The sequence below is a fragment of the Molossus molossus genome, unplaced genomic scaffold (assembly GCF_014108415.1).
Source record: "Molossus molossus isolate mMolMol1 unplaced genomic scaffold, mMolMol1.p scaffold_m16_p_8, whole genome shotgun sequence".
NCBI classification, from domain to species: domain Eukaryota; kingdom Metazoa; phylum Chordata; class Mammalia; order Chiroptera; family Molossidae; genus Molossus; species Molossus molossus.
In genome coordinates this window covers 8,328,213-8,350,264 of record NW_023425402.1, presented here as the reverse complement: position 1 = coordinate 8,350,264, position 22,052 = coordinate 8,328,213, and the positions used below count along the sequence as shown (strand labels likewise).

Genomic DNA, 22,052 nt, shown 5'->3' with positions numbered 1-22,052 from the left:
CTTAGTTCTTGTTAATTTTCTGTTTGTTAGATCCTACTTTGGGGCCTATGGGTCTTGCTAAAGTTCTCATTCTGTAAGTGGTGTTAACACAAATAACTTTGTTAAAAGTCCTTTTGTGCAGTGGCAGGTTTGGCTCAGCGGTTAGAGCGTCAGCCTGTGGACCAAAGGGTTGAGGGTTCGATTCCAGTCAAGGGCATGTACCTTGGTTGCAGTTCGAACCGTGGCCCTGGCTGGGGTCATGCGGGAGGCAACCCTTTGGTGTGTGTCTCTCCCTCCCTCCCTCCCACTTTATCTGAAAATCAATGGAAAAATATCCTCCAGTGAGGATTTAAAAAATATATATATATTTGCTTTTTCACATATTTTCTAGGAAACATTAGTGAGTTCCTGCCATGTGCTAGGCACTGTGCCAACATGAATAGGACAGTCCCTGTGCTCTAATGGGAGACTGACAAAGCAGACAGCCACAGCAGGGTGTGGCAAGCACTCTATGGAACGGGACCGGGGTGGGGGTGGGGGGCCGACCAGCCCAGAGATAGCTGCTCCAGGTACAGACACACCACAGCCAGTTGCTCAGCAGCGTCAACTATGAGCAAGATTTTCTTTCATTCAGTCATGTCAGTGAGTAGGCTTTCATTTCCAGATGTTTGATTCCTTTTCAAATACACCTGTTCTTTTTTCACAATGTCTTTTTTCTAGTACTTTCTATGCTTTATCTTTTCCTTCATTTGAAAACTACTTTCTCCCTTCGAGTTTCTTTCAGATTGCTCTAGGACGTGAAGTTCCCAAGAGTAGTAAGCTTCCTGTTCTGCCCATTCACTGTCATTGTGGGACGTGTTTGTGAGTGGTCTGTGTTTTTACTGTGAACATTTTTTCTTTTTCTTGGTGTTCCTATGAGCCCTGAGCTGTGGAACTATAGCCAGAGTGTAGTTTTACATTTGCTTCTGTTCAGTGTCCTAGGGGTCTAACTGCTTTAACTGACCTATTTTTACCATAATGTCTTTGCTTAGGGAAATTATTCAATCACTTAAAAACAATTCACTGAAGCCCTGGCTGGTTTGGCTCAGCAGTTAGAGCGTCAGCCCGCGGACCAGTGAGTCGAGGGTTCGATTCCAGTCAAGGGCACGTACCTCAGTTGCGGTTCATCCTGGGCCCCGGTCCGGGTCATGCAGGAGGCAACCAGTCGATGTGTCTCTTCCACATTAGTGTTTCGCTCTCTCTCCCTCCCTTCCACTCTATCTGAAGATAAATAGAAAAATATCCTTGGTTGAGGACTGAAAAACCAAAAACAATTTACTGAACATTTACTATATGATATTCCCATATTTGGTGCTGGGGAAGATACAAAATAATGCAAGACAATAACATATGGCTGCCTTACAGACATGGAACCACTGTCTGACTGTCTGAAAGGACCAAATACACACAAAACGTTAGGTGACCACGCAAGGCAGAGTAAGTGAAAGGGCAAACAGTGGACCCACAGTTGAGGGCAGCAGGAAAAACAGACAGCTAGGGAAAAATGGGGAGGAAAAGCCCAGAGGAGGAAAAGGTTTGTGTGAGGAAGTTTCGGGAATCTGACTTCTGGGTGGAGAGTTAGCGTGCCGCTGTAATCCCAGACGAGGCTGTGGATGAACTGTACTATAAGGGCCCTGCTGCGAAAACAAAATCAGAATCCAGGCAAAAGGAAGTCATTTAAAGTGCTCCTGGGGCAGGAGGTAGGTTTAATTAAAGTTGTGTTTGAAGAAGAAAACAGAGTAACCTGAAAGGGCTAGGAGGCTTTAAAAATATATTATTATTATTATTGTTGTTGTTGTTAATCCTCATTGATTTTTCCATTGATTTTTTTTTTACACAGAGTGGAAGGGAGGGAGAGAGGGAGAGAGATACATTGATGTAAGAGAGAAAGAGACATTAATTGGTTGCCTCCCACACAACCCATCTGAGGCTGGGGCTTGAACCTGCAATCCAGGTATGTGCCTTTGACCTGAAATCGAACCCGAAAAGCTTTGGTCCAAGGGCAGAGGCTCTAACCAAACCACTGAGCAAGATGGCCAGGACAATATATATATATATATGTATATATATATATGTATATATGTGTATATATATATATATATATATGTATATATATATATAGTTGTCCCTTGTTTATCGCGGTTAATCCATTCCAGACTCTAGCGGTTGCACCTGGCATTGAAGGATTCCTGGGGTGCTCGAATACATAGGCCTGCAGTCCATATGTACAGTAATTTTAATTGTAATTGTAATACAGGGGTGTATAATTGACTCAGACAACTGAGCGCGCGCTGTATCATTTTCACTGTCTCGATCAACTTTTTAATGAATATATTTGAAAAAACCGCGATAGAGTGAAGCCGCAAAAGTTGAAGTGTGAAGTGGCGAGGGACGGCTGTATACATATTATTGAATTGAGAGAGAGAGGAAGGGAGAGGGAGAGATAAACATTGATTGGTTGTCTCCCATACCCCACTCCCCACCCAGTCCTCCATCAAATCTTGAAACCTGGGCATGTGTCCTGACCAGCCTGAGACCCTTCCATGCACTGGGAGGACACTTCAACCAACTGAGCCACATGGGCCAGGGGGCGGACTAGGAGGCTTTGCAGTGATATAGACCAGAACAAATCTGAGTTAGGGAAGCCAGCATTGGGGAGAAAGGGAAGGAGGGTAGACTAGCAAGACTGGGACGTGGAAGGTGTTAAGTATTTGTCAGGAGTGGCAAGGGGGAGGTGGCTTTTTAAGAGTTAAGGCAGGAAGGATTTGGGAAGGGCAGACGGAAGGAAACCTGGACTAAGTGGTCAGGAGGCAGACGTCTATTCTAACAAACTTTCTCACAATGAACACAGGATGCACACGGGCAAAGGGCTAGGTCCCTCATGGCCGTGTTCCTGCAGACTCTGGCTTACTCAATTTCTTCTGTTTAAACAGAAACTTCCTGAGCACCTTCACAAATAGCAGGGCGCCCTTCTAGGTGTCATTGCAGGGGTGGACACATTTGTAAACAGGAACAGGGCACCTGCTTTAATACAGTAAATCCTCACTTAACCCCATAACAAAACCGGTTTTACCAAAGACTAGTTGATATAAACAGGAGGTAAGTTCCTATGTATCTCATCAACGTTATAGCAAAAAGAAAGGAAATTGAACAAAATGTTATTAGAGGACCAGCTGTACCTTCCTCTAGGGGTTGTTGTGAGGATTATACTGGAGTTAACATGGCGCAAAGCACCTTGAACTGTGTCTGGCATGCTCGAGTGGTGTGGCTCAGTGGACTGAGCAGGGTCCCGGTCAGGGCACATGCCCAGGCTTTGGGCTCCATCCTCAGTAAGGGGCGTGCAGGAGGCGCCCCATGATGTTTCTCACATCTCCCACACTTCTCTCTCACATCATGTTTCTAGCTCTCCCTCTCTAAATAAATAGATAAGATAGATGGGTGGATAGATGGGTAGATATAGATGGATAGATAGATAGATAGATAAATGTTTTTGGCACAAAGTAAGTGTAACTTTAGGGCCAGTTATTATTTCATTTTAATTAACTAAAGGTTAGATTATGGACACCTAGCAGGCACAAGCCTGCGTGTGCTCACAATGAACCCCGAATCTAGTGGAGACTGGCCAAGTACTCTGGAGCAAAACATTTTCTAACCGTGGGCTCTGAAGGAGGTTCGCGAAGACTCAGGTGCGCAGGAGGCTGGCCAGCCTGAGCGCTGCATCTGGTCTGGCGGGAAGGCAAAGAGGAGATCGCAGAGGGGTGGCCCTGCCGCAGCAGGCCTCGCAGGCCGCTCCCCGGGATCTGGGCCGCAAAGGGGCGGACGCAGACCTGCAGAGAACACGGCCGGAGCCCGGGACGGGGCTGGGAATCGCCGCAGACCATATTGGGGGTGTCTGGCTGCCAGAGCCGCAAGCCCCGCCCCCGCCGCTCACTGGGGCTCTCAGGGGAGCGCCCAGGCCTGCGGAGGCCTACACAGGCCCCAGGCCCGCGCCCCGCGCCGCCCGCGACCGCTGACCCTCAGCCTCCGCCCAGCTTGGCGCCGGGTCCCAACCCGGCCCGGGACGATATCCAGCGCGTGCCACTCACCGCGCCACCCTCCCGCGCTCCCCCGCCGCCGCGAGTGGTGCGGCCCGGCTCCGCCCCCTGACGCCAGCGAGGGGCGGGGCGCCGTCCGTCACGTGACGGGGAGTGACCTCGCCGCCGGGCGCCATGGGGGCCTCAGACCCGGAAGTGGTGCCCTGGGCTCGCGGCGGTGCCGCGGGGATGGCGGGAGCCGGAGCTGGAGCCGGAGCTCGCGGCGGAGCGGCGGCGGGGGTCGAAGCCCGGGCTCGCGACCCGCCTCCCGCGCATCGCGCCCACCCGCGCCACCCTAGGCCTGCGGCGCAGCCCTCAGCCCGCAGGATGGACGGCGCGTCCGGGGGCTTGGGCTCGGGGGACAACGCCCCGACCACCGAGGCTCTTTTCGTGGCACTGGGCGCGGGCGTGACGGCGCTCAGCCATCCGCTGCTCTACGTGAAGCTGCTCATCCAGGTGGGGAATGGGGGCGCCGTAGGGAGGTGGGGGCCCCTGTGAAGGTGACAGGCCTCGATCTCGTCAGATTGGGGTGGGGGAGTCGATGGCGACAGATTTGGGGAGAGCTTCGGGGACCGAGGGTTTGGTGGGTCGAAAGAACCGGAGAGAAGGAAAACGAGAAGAGTTTGGGGGATGCAGGGGGCACGGGTTTGGGGGTGCAATAGAGTAGGCGAAGGGGTGGAGCGACAGATTTGGGAAAGGGTGGAAGGAACAAGGGGTAGGGGTGCAAAGAGAGGGCGAAGGGATAGAGACAGATTTCGGGGATAGAGGCGATGAACTTGGAATAGGAAGGAAGGGGCATCGTTTTGGGGTGAGGAAAAAGGCAACAGAATTGGGGGAGGGGCAGGGTGTTTTGGTGAATGGGTGGGAAGGAGGGTTGGGGGCCAAGGGAAAGTATTTAGAAGATGAGCGCATATTCAGGGTAGAAGGGAGCAAGAGCTCTGGGTTTGATAGGGATGGATTTAAAGCGGTTTGGTAAGACAAAGGACAGGGGGCCAGGGCCAAAAATTTAGGAGAAAAAGTGCATCAGACTGCAGGAAGAAGGGAATGGGAGCTCGAGAACTGGTGGTGACGGAATTTGGGGGAAGAGGGCGAAGGCGGAGGATTTAGCAGGGGAGAGCTTTCGTGGAGATGGGGGACTGTGGAGCTGATGGCGACGACAGATTTGATGGGAGGAGGGAACGGGGTGACGCGTTTGAAAGGAGGGGAACATAGGGCGACGCAGTGGGGGAGGGGAGTAGTGGCGTTTTGTCTGGAGAGGGGCGCGAGGGGGAGGCTTTTGAGGGAAAGGGATGACGCACTTGGAGGAGAAAATGGAAGTCACGGTTGGGGTCGGGAGATGGGGATCACAGCCCTTGTATTTGGGGGGATGGGCTGAAGGGGTTTGGAAATACTAGAATTGAGCAGAAGGGGTAGTTGGGACATAGGATGACAAGATGGAGAGGAACTGGCAGAAACTGAGGCCAAGGTAGGATGTCTGGAACAGTGCCATGCAGCGCACTGGGTATATTGGCGGTGACCAGCAATGCCTTACAGATGAAGCAGGCTGCTTGAGAAAGGAGAGACTGCGTTGGAAGGAGGCAGGGTGGAGGGATGCATTTGGCAGAATTAGGTGGGGGTAACAGATGAGCGCTGTTTAGAAGGGGGGTGGTTCAGGCCTGAAGATTTAGCCTGGATTCTCCAGTTAAGAAGAGTGGGCATTAGGGGGTACTGAGATGGAGACCCAACCAAAGTTTCACGTTTGATTTGAATTGTAGCAAATGGGTGTCAGATTTACTGTCTTAATAATTGTCCTGACCATGGAAGATACAATTGGAATAAGAGGGAATTCAATGGGAGCAATTGAAATCAGACATGGAATAGAGGAGATAAAGGGAATGGGGCAATAGATTTGGCGATACGACCAGGAATATGACAAAGAATGAGGAGATTCAGTCAGGGATATCAGGGTGCCTGACTAGACTCTGTGATTGAGACTTGGAAATGGCCAACAGAGAAAGATGTTTGGTTGTGATTTGGGAGTGAGGGCTGCTTTACGTACAGAATTAGGATTGTTTTTACAGCAACAGAGATTACGGGTTTGGGAAATTGGTACCTGAGATGCGATGTAAGGATACTGGGAGCTGAGTTTTTCGGCTGGCGAAGTGAGGTTGGGTGAGGGCGGGGATAGGCTGGCAGATAGGAGGGTCTGTGGAGTGGAGGACGCTAGAGTATAGGAATCCATGGAGTCCAGGGGCTCCATGCGAAGGAAGTGGGAAGTAGCTTCATCATTTGGACCATCGTAGATTTGGTTTACAGGTTTGAGAAGAAAATTGAAATAAGAGTGATTTGAAGAGAGAAATTGGAATGAGGCAGAATGGGGAATTGGGGAATAAAGGGAAACTAAAGGGTGAGAAGACCCGGATGGTGGGGCGGGAAGGATGAGTAAGCCCAGTTGGGGTGACAGGTGACCTGTCCGATTTGAACTCAGCTGGTGTTGAGTGTAACATATTTTAGGGTACAATTTTAGTGGGGATAGCTTGGGAATCAGTAACATTTTGCAAAAAGGCAGATATCAGTTTTAGGGGGTAGCAGGATTGGAGTGGCAGATTTGGGGTAAATAAGGACGCAGTGCCTCAGATCAGGGCTCGTGGGTGTCAGGTTTCAGGATTTGGAGATTTAAGGGGGATGGACTGGCTCTGTCAGAATGTGGTACGGAGCCATGGCTTTGGACTGGGTTAATAGATTTGAGGATGACATTGGGTAGGTATGACTTGGGCACAAATAATGTAAACTTGAAGGCAAGGAGAATAGGGGTGAAATATGGCCAGTGTGCCTTTGATCACCCAGGTGGAAATTAAAAGATAGACTCGATGGATTTGGGAGCTTTGGGGACATGAGGTGAAGGGTCACAGCAGATACAAGGTTGAAATTGGAATCAGTGGGACTCCCAAATTGTGAAGACTGGCTAAGATAGCAAACGAGCAGTAGTCAGACTTAGAGTAGAGTGGATGAAGGGAATGTTGCCTGTGTAAGAGAACACAATAAAAACTCAGAACCTTCGAGCTTTTAACCACGAAGAGGAAAGGTCTGGAAGGGGAGGAGGGCTAACTGTTTAGGTCAGCTGGTTTATCCCTTTTCTCCAACTCCCCTGCGGTAGACTTTTTTAAAGGTCCTCATCCAGAGGTGTTTTTTTATTTGTTTGTTAATCCTTACCCGAGAATATTTTCCCATTGATTTTTAGGTAGAGTGGGAGGGAGGGTGAAAGAGAGAGAAACATCTGTGTGAGAGAGACACATCAGTTGGTTGCCTCCCACACAGAACCTGTGACCCTCTGGTCTGTGGACGGAGGCTCCGACCACTGAGCTTCACTGGCCAGGGCCAGAGGGTTTTTTTATTTTACTATCAGTAATCTGTCATGTAGCTCAGAGTCACATCCACGAGGGACAGTGTGAACTTTCAAAAACAGCAAAGAGGAAAGGGGTTGCACCTGGAGAGCATGGGAGCATTCCCAGTCCAGTCTTTGGGGCAGAGCTTCCCAGTCCCTCCGCTCCTGCCTTCCACACTCCAGAGCTGCTGCTGTACTTCTTGGACTCCGCCGGCCTGCTTTGAGGGACAGGGCTGCTGTCCCAGCCCCTGTCAAGGAAGGAGACAGCGCACACCCTGCTTAGGGGCTTGTCTCCCAGACACCTGGCTTCCTGCCTGGCGGCAGAGCGAGTCTCATAATTGGCCTTACCCCTCAGAAAGACCCTACCTCCCCACACACAGGATATGGGTGGCTTGGTCCTTCACCTACCCATGAGTTTAACATGTAAGCAGCATCTACACAGCCAAAGTGGCCATAGCCCCACAGAAATGCTGGGACATTCTGTCACAAGGATGTGAGTGATTGAGGTTAGAATACGGCTGAGGAATTATTGGAGGAGCAACTGGGATTTGAGGTAACAGTTTGCTCTGCCTGGGAGTGAGGGATGGATTTGTTGGCATCTTCTGTGGGTGTGGTAAAAAATTTGAGTTGTGGGTAAACTTTGGGGTTACTTGGAGCTGAGCTGTCTGAGGTTTGGGACTGAGATCTGGGTGTGCTGTGTTTTGGTGTTACCACATTTAAGATGGAGACTGAAGTTTTTAACCTGGAGATGAGGATAAACAGGTTAATTCTGCGGTGTACATGGGTTCGAAGTGGATAAAAGTAGGGGCTTTTGTTCTGGGAATATCTGGAATTCGAAGGTAGCAGTGTTGGGGAATGGCGGTGACTTGGATTGTGGTGGGGTTGGTATCTGGGACTAACATTTCTGTCATTGGGAGATTCCCTGATACTGATGGTCATAGAACTGATGATATTTTTGCATGTTTTGATGAAGAAAACATCAACAGGAGCAGTGTTGGAATTGTGGATAAAAAATCAGAGGCCTGGGAGATGAGAAGCAGTGACACTAAATCAGCAGTGCAATCTGACCTTCCTTTTGTATTTGTTGATTCTGAAGGTGGGTCATGAGCCGATGCCCCCCACCATTGGGACCAATGTGCTGGGGAGGAAGGTCCTGTATCTGCCGAGCTTCTTCACCTACGGTGAGTGTGCTTCCGAGACAGGAAAGCCCACACCAGCAAGAGAGAAGCATCAGATGGAGAGCAGGCCCAGTTAGCTCTGGGGAACACATGGGCAGCATGGCACTGAGTCAGAGCTGGCATGGAGAAGGGCATCCACAAGTGTGGCCGGAGGCAGCAGGGTGTTGGGGTGGGAGCAGGTGAACAATACATACAGGTTTGGTCCAGCTCCTCTACGTGCAAGCTGCCAGCAGGCAAGCCAGGCAGGGGGAGGGGCAGACACTCCAGGGAAGAGCTAGTCGGGACCCTGGTCCCTGTTATCCCTCCCCCCAGGCTGTGCCTGGAATGGGGCTGGGGAGGGAGGAGGGTATTCTTTTGCCTTCTGAGCAGTCCAGCCCTGTTACTAGGTTTTCTTCTTTTTTGCTACTCAGATAGGAGACCTGTTGGGGTCTCCTGGGTTCTTTTCCTTTGTTCTTCTTCCTCTTTCCCTTGTGTTCCCCAGGAATGGTGCCAACTCATTCTGGCATCTCCACTTACTGAATATAAACCGGTGCGTGGTGAGTCGTGCTTCACCTGTGGTGTGCCCTGACCAGCCATGTGAACTTGGGCAGGCAGCTTAACTGCCCTGGCCCTGAATTCCTCTGCAGAGGAGCCTCAGCATCTTGTGCTGGCCCTTCATACACCCTCCCCGTCCAAGCAGCTCTGCCTGTCCCGAGGTCTCCACCAAGAAGCCCAGCATAGTGGAGCTTGCCCAATGCCGGCGAAGCCCACCTGGCTGCCTCTGCTGCTAATCCCCTGGCCCCTGGGCTCCAGCTGCACCAGATCTTTCCAAGTCCCCCATCACTGTCCCTCTCCCAGTCCCCACCCTCACAGGGTGACCATGATGGGGACTTTCTTTAAATGTGCCCTTGTTGTCTGTGCTCACAGTCAGCCTGATCCTCTCATGCTTCCTCCACCTCTGCTCTTACCTGTTTGGCCACTCTAGAATGTTCTCTGAAGATCTCTTTCTACTGAGTAACTTGGAGCTTCCCTCTGTCCCTTCTTTCACTTCATACACTGTTGGCAGAATCTGATGTCATGTTTGTCTTCAGTCTTGCCGCTGAGTTGTTGAGCGCAGTCTGGGGCCAGACAGAACATGTCATCTTGTAGGGAAATGTGTTCGTGTTTGTTTTTTTTACTGAAAGATTGTCAGTGTAGAGGAGGGGGGATCAAAATTAGGAAGGCACTCCCCACCAAAGTACAGTGAGGCTGGTGGATACAGTCAACACGGTCTGTGGGAAGCCAGCGTGTGGGCTGCCGGCCCCTCCGAGGGTCCTCTGTTTAAGGCTGAGTGTGCTCCAGCCATGCAAGGGACTCGGGGTAGAGCCCGCTCTGTTCACGTTACACAGTCATTCACGAAAGGACTCAGGTAGCGGGGTCTTCACCCACTTTACCGCTTCTTGCAAAGATGAGCAGAGTTCTGAGGTGCTCCCCACCCCGGTTTACGTAAATGTTTCAGTCCAGTTGTTGTAGCAGATGCCTGTTGGGTGTTTCCAGACACTGAACTGCTCTCCCAGGGGAGAGGGCTCTGCTCTCTGGATGTCTAGAGCCTGTGTGGACAGCATCCCTCCCCACGTCCCGGTGAAGATGTAACCCAAAGAACTTCCTGGACAGTTTCTCAGGACTTCAGAGAAACCCTGGAACAAGGGAGCCCCTTTGGGCCCAGAATGGCCTCTGTCAGTGTTTCTGCATGCCTTTCTTTGCTCTCACTTGTTCATACTTCATCTGTGAGGTGGGGAGAAGAAGGGTTCCTTAACTCTTGGCACTGGCGGGCAAGCCGAGTAGAAAGAGGTTAAGTGTCTCGCTGGAGGACACTGGCATTACCCCGTCCCTCTCCCATGTACTGACTGGAGCTCCGGCAAAGCAAAGCTTCCTCTGCCTGCTCACTCTGAGGCAGGCCCCTGTGTCCTCTCCCTCCCGCTCCTCTCTCCCCATCTCAGGAATCCACGTATGCAGGTAACATGCTCTGGGCCCAGTGGAAGCCCACGATAGCAGTGGCATTGGATTGCTGGGTTGGCAGATATGTTGCCGAGAGAAAAGCCTGACATGCAGGTTCCTGCCTCTGTGCGGTGCCAGAGAGCTAGAGTCACGGTCTGAGGGCGAGCTCATTGTCGGGGAGAATGTTCTGCCAGCTTCCAAGTATGCAGCCTTATAAAAATACATCGCCCTTTTGAACATAGTCTAAAAGTTGATATTAAGTAAAACAGCAAAACGTTTAAAAAGTGATCCTTTCAGAGACCCTAATGAAAAAAGCACTGGATGCTTATGTTTTTTCTATGAACTAGTTCATAGGTGAGAGCAGAGGTGGACTGGGTGTCTAGTCTGGGCGTGCCACTCTGTTTTGGACGTCTCTTGCCATTCCTCCCCACATCTTCATTAGTAAATGCCAACAGGTGCCAGGTGGAGTCCTGGGTGAAGCCCAGTGACAGGTGGGGATGCCTGCTCTGTGGCATGCTAGGGGACTCTCTCGTCAACATAAGAAACATTCAAACCTATGATGAATTTTGTGAGTTTATTTGAGCCAAACTGTCGACAAATGCCGGGAACAAAACCTCAATAGAATTGAGATAATGCTCCCTGAGAATGGCAGTTTTGCACCTCAATTTATTCACTTCATTACATGAAATCTATTGGTGACAGCCCTGGCCGGTTTGGCTCAGCGGTTGGAGCGTCGGCCTGCGGTCCAGAGAGACCCGGGTTCGGTTCCCGCTAAGGGTGTGTACCTCGGTTGCAGTTTGTCCCCGGCCCTGGTTGGTTGTGCAGGTGGCAGCCACTCGATGTGTCCCTTTCACATCGATGTTTCTCTCTCTCTCTCTTCCTCTCTCTCCCTCCCGCTCTGTCTGAACAAAAAATGGAAAAATGTCCTCTGGTGAGGATAAAAAAAAAAAAAAGAAATCTGTTGGTGACAGATTAGGGAGGTGAGAGAAAGCAAAGTGGGTAAATCCCTGGGATTGGATAAAAAGTAAAATGATAGACATATCCTTCTTTTACATGTATGGGTACAGGAGAGTTAATTGTCAACAATTAGCATGATAATAATAACCGAGATTTGCAGTTTCCCCCTGGTGCACAGGTTGTGCCCTGAGGGGTCTGGAAAAAAGGAAGTTACCCCACATTCCAAAGGTATGTTATCTTAGATGCAGAAAAGGAAAAGGCAGCAGGCTCCATTAAGGTGAAAATTGACCTTTGTCAGGGAAGATGCTGGCCTAGGACATGACTACCTGCCATAAACTGCTTTTGGTTGAAAAGTTTCAGACCATCCTTCGTGGTTACTGTAGGCCTCTGAGTTTGCAAGGCTGTCCCGCAGGCCTCCCTGAGCCTGCCAGGTTAACACGTGGCCCTTTCAGTCCGCACTCGAGCCTCTTCCGGGATCCCTTCCCTGTCCTTTTTCCCTCCCTCAGGTTGCAAACTCTGTCGTTGCCTGTGGGAACTCGACCTTCTTTCTTTCCTTCTTCCCCCGAGAAAACATTTGTTATAAACGACACTGGTTTCAGGGTAGCAGCACTAAAGTTGCTGAGTTGAAAAACTACAACTGAGTTTGCCAAGTAGATTTTTCAAAGTGAAAAAAGGGCAGTATATGAACTTGTCAAGAATAGTTTTCAAAGGCTTTTACACAAAGGAACGGGCTCGAGAAGAATTCGGGGGTGGGGCCTGATCGCTTCCGAGTCCTGGACGGACCTCTCCTCCGTGACAAGGCAGCGTGTGCTGAGGGACAGGGTGGGGTTGTGACTGGAGTGGGTGTCTAGGTTGGGTGTGACACTGCCACCCCTGCTTCCTTATAGCCAAGTACATTGTGCAAGTGGATGGGAAGATAGGGCTGTTTCGAGGCCTGAGCCCCCGGCTGATGTCCAACGCCCTCTCCACCGTGACCCGGGGCAGCATGAAGAAGGTGAGCTCCCGACGCAGGTAGCAGCGGTCCTGGTTCCCGGAGCTCCCTGCCACCCCAGAGGCGGCCATCTGCGCTGGTCCCGCTGCTCTGTTCCCAGACCCCGGTGGGCCAGCGCTGAGGCTCGTTGATTGGGAGGCTTCCTGCTCCGCAGTCCTCCCGCTTTTCCACAGCTGTGACACCAGGCGGGGCCTTTGTCCCCTGCCCCAGCCCTGGCGGTTACCTGAGTCTGGCCCAGCTATGGTTACCAGAGAACGTTGTAGGAGCTGCTTCCTGCATCTCTGCCCCGTGAGTTACATTTCAGAGGCATGGCTGTGCTTTGCCATCGGCCCTCCTTTGCTTTGTGTATCTCAGGTTTTCCCTCCGGACGAGATCGAGCAGGTTTCCAACAAGGATGACATGAAGACTTCTCTGCGGAAAGTGGTGAAGGAGGTGCGTACTGGAATTGGAGAGGGAGAGGCCCTCAGGGGAGTCGGGTTATTTCTCACTGCCGAGTTGGGCAGGTCATTGAAGGGTCTCAGACTTGGGTCTTCATGCTTTCGTGGGAGGGAGGACATGGAAGCCCCAGTGTGGGCACTGCAGGGAATCCCAGAAAGCTTTTAGCCAATGTGGGGCCTGGCCTGGGACCCAGCAGCCCTCCTGGGCTGAGGGAGTTGGGATTGGGCAACAAGTGGGGCCATCTGAGGTAGACTGACCCCACGTGGGGGCTGCAGGATCTCAGGGTAGCTCCCCACGAGAGCCAGTTCCGGAGACAGGCCGTAGCGAGTGCCCCGCCCCTGCTCTCTTGCAGACCTCCTACGAGATGATGATGCAGTGCGTGTCCCGCATGCTGGCCCACCCCCTGCATGGTGAGCTGCCCCACTGGAGACTGCAGCTCAGCCGTGGGATGCCCCCTCGTGGACTGTAGCTGGGAAGCTGTAGAATTACTGGGAAGTGGCAGTGGGGTGGGGGTATTTTATTGCAACCCCACTGAGGAGAGATTGGCCAGGAGTCCTGTCCAGAGGGTGTGGGGCTTTTCCCAGGAAGAAGAAATGGGATGCTGTGGTCATGGGGTGTGACGGGGAAGCCCAGAGGCCCTCCTCCCCTCCTGCTCCGACACAGGCCATGCTGTGCAGCGGCCACTACAGCAGGTGCCCCACAGCTGGCTGCCATGGACTTTGTGTGTATTTGTGTCATTTCACCTGTGTGTGTTTTCTTTTTCCTCAGTCATCTCAATGCGCTGCATGGTTCAGTTTGTGGGACGGGAGGCCAAGTACAGGTGGGTAATTCTTGGTGATGGGTGTGGTGTCATCACCATTCACAGTCTGCAAGGACAGGCCATGCTGGGTCAGTCTGCCCCTTTTCTGCCTTAGTTCTAATGTGCCGGCTTCAGAGGAACGTGGTACTGGCTCCCACAGTCCGTGTCCAGGGCATTTTCTCTGTATCTCTTAGTCTGGCAGCCCAGGATGAGCTTGAGTGCCCGGCAGAGGGAGTGGGTGGGAGTGGAGGTGGCTTGGAGTAGGAGTCCTGGCACCAGAGGTGAGTCTGCCGCTTAGGACTGAGCCAGGGTTCCCTCCTGGATACCTAGATTATGCCCTAATGACTTCTCCAGTTGTCATAGCACCTGGCTTACAGCTCTTTCCTCCTCTGGCCGCTTCAGTTGATTACCAAATACCTAGCATCTGCGTGCCCCGCCCCGTGTGTGGGGTGAGGGGGCATAGATAACAGCCCTTCCATGTGGCAGTTATGCCCTCCCTGCCCCTCTTCCAGGATAGGAAAATCCCAGAGGATGTGACGGGAGGACGCGCCTCTGTTACCCTTCCTCTCTGATTCTCTTTCCTGGGTTCCGTTGTTTTCTGTAGCTGTCCTGTGGGGCCACTGCCCCAGGAAGCTTGGCTGCTATGGGGCCTCATTTTGGGTTCACTAATGGGTAATCAGCCCATTCCCCAGACTGAAATGTGAGGTTGGCAGACAGGACCAGAAGTGACCAAGCCACGGTTCTGAGAAGGAAGGTAGTGGGGCCTGGTGGGGCTCGGTGCCCTGGGACCAGCACTGGCCAGGGCTTTGGCTCCCACCGTGTTTTCCTCTCCTGGGCCACCGCTGCACGGAGTAGGACAGGCCCCTTGGCAGTGTTAGCCGCAGGTCCCAGAGGTTGCTCTTGAGCCTCCTTTGCATTTCACACCTAGAAGCCCATCCTATAGGCTATGGTGACCGGGGCGCTTGCCCCCAAGCTCCTTGCTGGGGAGGGCCAGATGCCTTTTCCCAGGCTGCATCTGGGAGGTCTGGTTCCAGGACCTCCGCTGCAGGGCCCTGTGTTCCTCCCCTGCCCTCTGGGAGGCGAGTCTCCGCTGCTGTCACCATACAGGCTTCTCTGCCAACGGGTGCTCAGCCAGAGATAAACTCTAGGGCCAGGCAAGACACGTGCTCATCATAGTGCAGCACTCAGGCTGGAAGGCTTATTCCTAAATTCCAGACCCACAGAAAACTGCTTGCTAAATGCTAGGGTTCTGCCCCAGTGCTGGTAGTGTCTCTCCAGTATCTGTGAACTGGGTATGTGCCCCTTCACCTCCAAATAAGAGCTCTGTAATCTCCACTGGGTTCTGCCCGGTAATCTTCCCGCCCATCCCAGCCAGGACTTGATGGCTCTGAGCGGGTCGGGGTGGCGGGATGGGCTTCTCCAGGTGATCAGGTAACCTCTCTCCCTGTCTTGCTTTCTTCACAGCGGTGTGCTGAGCTCCATTGGGAAGATTTTCAAAGAGGAGGGGCTGCTGGGATTTTTTGTGTACGTGAGTTTATACCCCTAAAGTTGGCCATGGGCATGGCTCTATTAACAGGCTCCCTCTCAAGCCGCGGCCCCAGACTAACCCCAGGCCCTGCCCCCGCCGCGGAGCTGCACTTCCACGGCATGTGCGGGCCCGGGTCTCCTGGACTGACCCCCGACCCCGTCCGTTTGCCCAGGGCTTGGGGTGGGCATGGGGCTGGACATGACACTCCATCGTCCTTGGTTTCACTGCTGAAAAGTGACTGAAAATCTGTGACATGGACTGAGGGTCGAACACTGGCAGCCCACAGGCTGACTCCAGTGATGGCTTGTTTGACAGCATTTCTGACAGATGAGTGCTTCACCTTCAGGATGTTTCACATAACAATCCGTGTTTCTGGCTTCTCTTTAAAAGTCAGAACACCTGGCCCTGCGGCCTGCGTTTGTGCAGAGCGCCTGTCAGCAGGGCACACGTCTCCCAAGGGCCACAGACTCTGCCTCCCTTGTGTCTCACACACTCTCTTTACCTGTAAAGAAAATTCATTCCGAAAAGACTGTCCTGGTAGAATAATCCACAAACGGAACCCCCAAAGCGGGGCCTGACAAGGGTCATTTGTTTTGCCTTTTTAAGGTCTAGGCAGTGACATGGGTGTATACTAAATATAGGGCTCTCGACTGACTCACACTGTGATTTTGTAGTTGGCCAGGTGTTTTTATTTATGATCTCTCATTTAACCAAGAAACAACTCTGTGTGTGTGTGTTTCTCTTCTGGAAGTGATTTTTGCCCCCAGAGACATTGGTACTGTCTGGAGACATCTTTTGGTTGTCATAACTGATATCTAGTAAGCAGAGGTCAGCCCCCACAATGAGGTGTCGCTAGTGCCAGAGTTGAGAAACCTTGACTTCTATGCATACGCATATTTATATATGTCCACACACACATGCATATGCATGTACACATGTGTATATGTGTGAATAAATGTTTGCCTGTGTGACTGGTGAATCAGACTTTGAAACACTACTTACTCCTCACCACCTCTGGCGTTTTCCACTCATCGTGTAGTTTTATTCTGGTGTGTAAATAGCATTCCCACTGGACTACTTAGCCTTTGGGTTCTCTTTTCCTTCCCGTGGTTGTGGAATAGGCGACACACATAGATGCCACACCACTCAGAAAGCACCAAAGAGTATGTGTGGAGGGTTTGAGCACAGGTGGAAGCAACATGATTAGAAATTGCATTTACAAAGGTTTGTTTTGTTAATATCATAACAGACGTGCTGCATATAACTCTAGTGAACTTTTAAAATATTTTGAAGTAAGATTTTAAAAAATTCAGAAATCATAATTCTGCTTCCCTTCCCAAGAGATAGCTATTCTTCTGGAAATCACATTAAGTCACTGCATAGCTAAACAAGTAAATAAGCACGTTAAAAAACCCACAGGCAGCACACAGCCCCACGGACCCTCAGCACTGTATCCTAGGGGCCTCCTGTATCTGTTTGCAGAGCTGTTCATGACAAGGGCCATCACTTTCGGGTCAGTCCTTGTGAAAGCTTGCATGGAATGTCTTGCATGGAACATTCCAGGAGTGAAGACAATGGATGCATTGAGCAAAGTGTTTTGTGAGAGTCGATTAGGTATTGAGGCCAGGAGAAAACTACACACATAGGCACTCTTTCATAATCTGTATAGAAATCCCAGACTTAGCAACATTCACACTTTGAGGCCTAGCTTCTGTGGTTTGAAAACTGCTTGTGAAACCATGAACTACTCTGTGGTGTCAGTCACAGCATGTAACACCCCTGGAGGAAGGAACACTGCCTGCTGGTGTGGAGGGCCCTGGCCCCTTGGCCCTGCCTGAGATACTGGATGTGCTGAAGTTCGGAGCATGGAACATTCCTGGCTGCCTCCTGGGTGTGGAGCCCCCAGGAAATGCTCTCCTCCCTCCCGGCTTATCTTTGCTCACCTTGTTTTTTAGCGGTTTAATCCCTCACCTCCTGGGAGATGTGGTTTTCTTGTGGGGCTGTAACCTGCTGGCCCACTTCATCAATGCCTACCTGGTGGATGACAGCGTGAGTGACACCCCAGGGGGGCTGGGAAACGACCAGAATCCAGGTTCCCAGGTTGGTTGGAACAAGCACTTGTCCATCTTTCCATGTTCTGCTGATGCCTGGGGTCTGGGGCAGACTCGAGGACTCTGGGATTCTGAGCACCAGGCCCTGAGGGCTAGAGAGGGCCTCTGGGGGAGTAGTCTGAGAAGAGGACCTCTGGTTGTCCCCAGGTCAGCTTTGCCTCCACACGAAACCAGGAGGAGTTTATGGAATGCCCGTCTCTGGGCAGCTTTAGAAATCAGACCGATTCCAGCTTATCCAAGGCTGGTTTGAGCCATGACCCAGCTAGGGATCAGGAAACAGAAGACAGACCAGCTGACGACAACCCTTTGACTTCTGCTTAGCGTTTAATGCTTTCAGAACCCTTTTGATCTGGACAGTACCACAGTCCTGAAGGGAACAGGGCAGGTGTATCAACCTGTTTCACAGATAGAGAAATTGAGACCCAGAGATTGAGGGGCTCTCCAGAGGCACTTAGCTGGGAGTTGACGGGGCTGGGACAGTCTATTCCTGTGTCAGGCAGGGGGTGCTCCCCCCTTGAGGTTTTTTAAATAAGCTAGAAGGTGTACTATCCAGGAGCACCCCAGTAGTTTATTAGCCTACACAGCCTGCCATGCACAGACCTCAGCAGGTGGGGCCAGGCATGGCGAGGCCTCGGTCCTTCTAAGAGGCGCTGCTGAAGAAAGGCGTCTGGGGCCTGAGGGTTTGACTGGTTCTGCCTGAATCAAGATGAGAGTTGGGGAACAGTGAAGGCTGGGGAGTCCCTGGTAGACAGCCATTGTAACAGCAGGGATTGCCAACCCCAGGAAGGAAGGTGAGGGGTTAGGGACCGGTCTGGGTGTCATAGTCTGCATGTGTCTATATCTGGGCACGTGTGTGTGTGTACGTGTCTGTGGCGAGGAGTGTCTCGCCCCCACTGAGAGCCTCTGCTCAGAGGGAAGCCGTTGGCCTATTTGACTTGGGTCGGCGAGTCTTATTGGCCTATCAAAGTGAGCACATTCCGGCGGCTCTGTAGAGACCAGCTCCCGTCTGCAGTTCCAGGAGCCATGGCCCTGCCCTTTCCCAGGGGCCTCGTGGGTGGGGGAGCTGCTGCCGTCACAGAGAGCCAGGCTGGGACAACTGGGGTGTCTTGCGGAGGGGTAGCCCCTAACCGATTGGTTGCCTCCAGTCTGGGTGGGCAGGTGTTTGACACCAGGGGATGCTGCACTTATGTCCCCAACAACAGCAGTCAGCAGCTTCACGGAAAGTATGTTTCAAGTGCTTTTCTGTGTGTGGCTTAGGGGCTAAGGCAATGCTGCCACTCAGGCAGGGCTGAGCACGCCTGCCCAGGGGTGCGGGGCATCCACCTGGCGGGATGGCCACACCACGGAAGCTGAGGGATAGGCAGTCCCCTCTCCTGGGCAAAGTAGGCTTCAGGAGTTGGGGTCTGAAGGGGATGAGAGTTTGCTGGTGGGATGGCAGGAAGCCCAGATGTGCCCTTCCCGTTTGGCTACCGGACTAGGACTCGTGCCTGGGTAGTCCGGGTGGCTGGCCTCTATCCAGTGAGCACTCTGAGCACTGCCAGGCCTTGGATGTCGGTCGAGGCAGACACCGGCCGAGCCCTTGGCGCTCACAGCTCGGTGGAGTTACGCAGGGTGGCAGCCAGGGGTCCCACCTGCCTGCTCTTCCCGTCTGCTCCTCAGCACCGCAGCCGGGCCGCAGAAATCCCTTCCGCCTGGCCACCCCACTGTGCCTCCCAGGTCTTTAGTGGGCTCTGGGACAAGGCTATGGAAGCTGCTAGCAGGCCCTGAAGGGAACACAGGCTGCACAGGCCGTGAGAGCCAGGGTGGAGGACGGGGTGAAAGGCGCGGGCCCAGCCGCACGGGAAGGGTCTGCACGTGTGATGTCTGCAGCCTGGTGGGCCCGTGGCAAACCGGTCTCCTTCCTGTCTCTTCAGTTCAGCCAGGCCCTGGCCATCCGGAGCTACACCAAATTTGTGATGGGGGTAAGTCAAGTTGTCCACCCTTCCCACTGCCCTGTGGGCCTGGGTGGGACTTAGGAGGCCAGCAATAGTATTGGCACCGTGCGTCCCTGCTCCCTGAACTCAGGTGGGGGCTGGTTCAGGGGTCACTGACATTCAGGTCTCCCTGGGTTTCAGATTGCAGTGAGCATGCTGACCTACCCCTTCCTGCTGGTTGGCGATCTCATGGCTGTGAACAACTGTGGGTAGGTGTGGGCCCCTCCGCCAGGCACTCTGCCAGGGCTGCCGGGGGAACCCCGCTGAGCCTATCCAGCGCTCTGCCCCCTCCCTTGCCTGGCACCCTGGCTTCCTCTGGGGTTCACCGTGCCCCTTTGGGATGACTCTGGTTCAGGATATGCGTTGTGGGTCTCCTTTTCTGTGCCTGTGACCTCCCATGTTCTCTGGGTCCAACATGCTTTCCTTCCCCGGCAGGCTGCAGGCCGGGCTTCCCCCCTACTCCCCAGTGTTCAAGTCCTGGATTCACTGCTGGAAGTACCTGAGTGTGCAGGTAAGCACGCTCCCGAAGGAGGAAGCTTTCCATTCCTGCACATCGAGCCGGAGGTGTGGTTCTGTGGGCGCTTCCCTGCACGGAGAGATGGGTTGTCGTGGAGTCCCTTGTTGTGAGTGGGGAGGACAGAGAGAATGTAGACTTGGTTTCAGACATTTAAATTGACTTTTCACTTTATTTTAGGAAGGATTTGATATAGTTAGATCTGAGTTTACTTAAACATTTACATCAGAAAACGTTTCCTTTTCTTAAACTCTTAAAGACTCTTAGAACACGTATGGGGAGTCTTACTCCTTGAATAACATGGCTGGAAATGGAGCTGTGGGCTGAGACCAACTCCTTCCAGGGAGCTGGGGCGCTAGAGGCTGAGCCTTCCTGGGGACATCCCAGTGCCCAGGGGAGCCTGAGGGTTGATCTGGGCCACATGGTGAGCCTGGCGATAGGGCCAGTCTTGGGGTTTTGTGTTTTATGCCCAAGCATCTCCCTGTTGGCTGGAGCTCTTGGGCCCAGAGGTCAAGGATCCTGGTGTCCAGGCAGATCCTTGCCTTCCTAGCCGTAGTTTGCCTTGTGAGTTGGGGCAGTGGCCTGGGAGCGGCCAGTGCACTGACCAGCCTCAGGTTAAGGAGAAGACAGACAGGAGAGAAGCAGCGAGGCAAGAGACAGGTGCAGTTCTTCCCAGTGACTCCAGTCCGTTCTACGGGCATCACATCCCGTGGGCTTGGGAGGAGTCCTGGACCACTTAGCCTCTAAGCCAGAGGGCAGTGCTCCCCAGATCCCTCCAGTTTGGGGGCTGCCTACCGAGCAGTCCATCAACATTGGACACTGGGGTGAAGTGAACCGCGAACTGCCTCAGCACAGGGCAGATTGTGGCCTTGCCCTTCAGGAATGCAAGCCTAGGCCCTCCACCCGACCGGCCCTGGGCTCTCTGAGCTGCTGGCCCCTTCTTTGCCTTCCACTGGCCTTGCTCTGGGGCAGAATGTGGAAGACGTCCTCCCTTTTCACTGACCTGACTTCCTTCCAACCAGGGTCAGCTCTTCCGCGGCTCCAGCCTGCTTTTCCGCCGGGTGTCATCAGGATCGTGCTTTGCCCTGGAGTAACCTGAATCACTGAATCACGCCGGCTCAGCCTGGCCACCGTGGATGAGGCCTGAGCATCTTGGGCACTTTTAAGACGACTCCAACCCAGCAACACCTAGATGTGCTGGGGCCCAGCTGGGCTTCGGCGTCCATGTTTGCCATGTGTCTGTTCAGAAGCGGGCTTGAGTGGGGGGAGGCTGTGCCCAGTGATTGGTCACCTGTCAGACCAGGGGAAAGGGGGGCAGGGAACCAGGGCAGAACCCCCTTTCTTCACAGATGTGCCGAGTCTGCCTTGTGCAGGTCAGAGAATGGTTTGTGGAAGCCCAGGTTGGATGGGGAAAGGCTCATGGTGTCAGACCTGCCCCCACTCACAGCCCAGTCAGCCCAGCTCCCGCCCGGCAGCCCCGCTGGGGGCACGCTCTCCTGCTTGTACATAGGGCGTGATCCCCTTTCCCGAGGCCGCCGTCATGTCCAGGTCTATTGCTAGGTTCTGCCTCCGTTTTCCTCAACACTACTTTTCTGATATGAAGGCAGAACCTTCTGAATGGAAATCATGTGACCGCTCAGAATGTGTCCCCTCATCCATTGCCTATCTGTGTAATGGGGACACCTCATGTACAGGATCTTGTTACCTGTGCAGTGTGAACACCCAGAATTTAGATCAGTGTCTCTAGTCCTACCCGGTTTAAAAGCTCCTGATGAGATTTGACCCTTCCTTCCTCAAATAAATGTACTGGTGGTGATTTGGAGCTCTGTGGGGAGTCTCTCTTTTCTGTCTTGCTCGGTCCTTGGTGTTTGAGTGAGGAGGGACTGTAGAGCCACAGGGCTGGGGCAGCTTGGCCTGGGATGAGAAATTTCAGGCTCCGTGTAGATCGTCCTTGGTAGGGGGTGGTGGCTGGGGAGATAGTGGGCGGTTTTCTGAATCAGACCAGGCTAGATGCCATCCACAGACCAACAAGCGGTGTGTAGGGCTAGCACGAGGGCGGCAGTCCCTTTCAAGGCGTCCCAGCCTCATGTTCCACCCCCACTTCTGTCATCTCTGCACTGTGGGTGGCATTTGCAGTTTTTACTGAGTCATT

At 52.9% G+C, this 22,052-nt stretch overlaps 1 protein-coding gene across 2 annotated transcripts; it reads left to right on the top strand.

The window, feature by feature from the left end:
• Positions 1-3,847: 3,847 nt before the first annotated feature.
• Positions 3,848-21,722, top strand: MTCH1 (mitochondrial carrier 1). 2 transcript variants are annotated; one of them, XM_036248593.1, is made up of 12 exons: positions 3,848-4,547; positions 8,552-8,636; positions 12,434-12,540; positions 12,892-12,969; positions 13,328-13,385; positions 13,744-13,795; positions 15,239-15,298; positions 17,258-17,351; positions 19,327-19,374; positions 19,528-19,595; positions 19,822-19,897; positions 20,923-21,722. In XM_036248593.1, exons 1-12 carry the CDS (start codon positions 4,227-4,229, stop codon positions 20,992-20,994), a joined length of 1,119 nt encoding a protein of 372 aa, XP_036104486.1. In that variant the 5' UTR covers positions 3,848-4,226; the 3' UTR covers positions 20,995-21,722. The 2 variants fall into 2 exon arrangements, with proteins under 2 accessions (XP_036104486.1, XP_036104485.1); XM_036248592.1 differs by having other exon boundaries at positions 4,210-4,547; positions 17,258-17,402.
• The last annotated feature ends 330 nt before the right edge of the window (positions 21,723-22,052 follow it).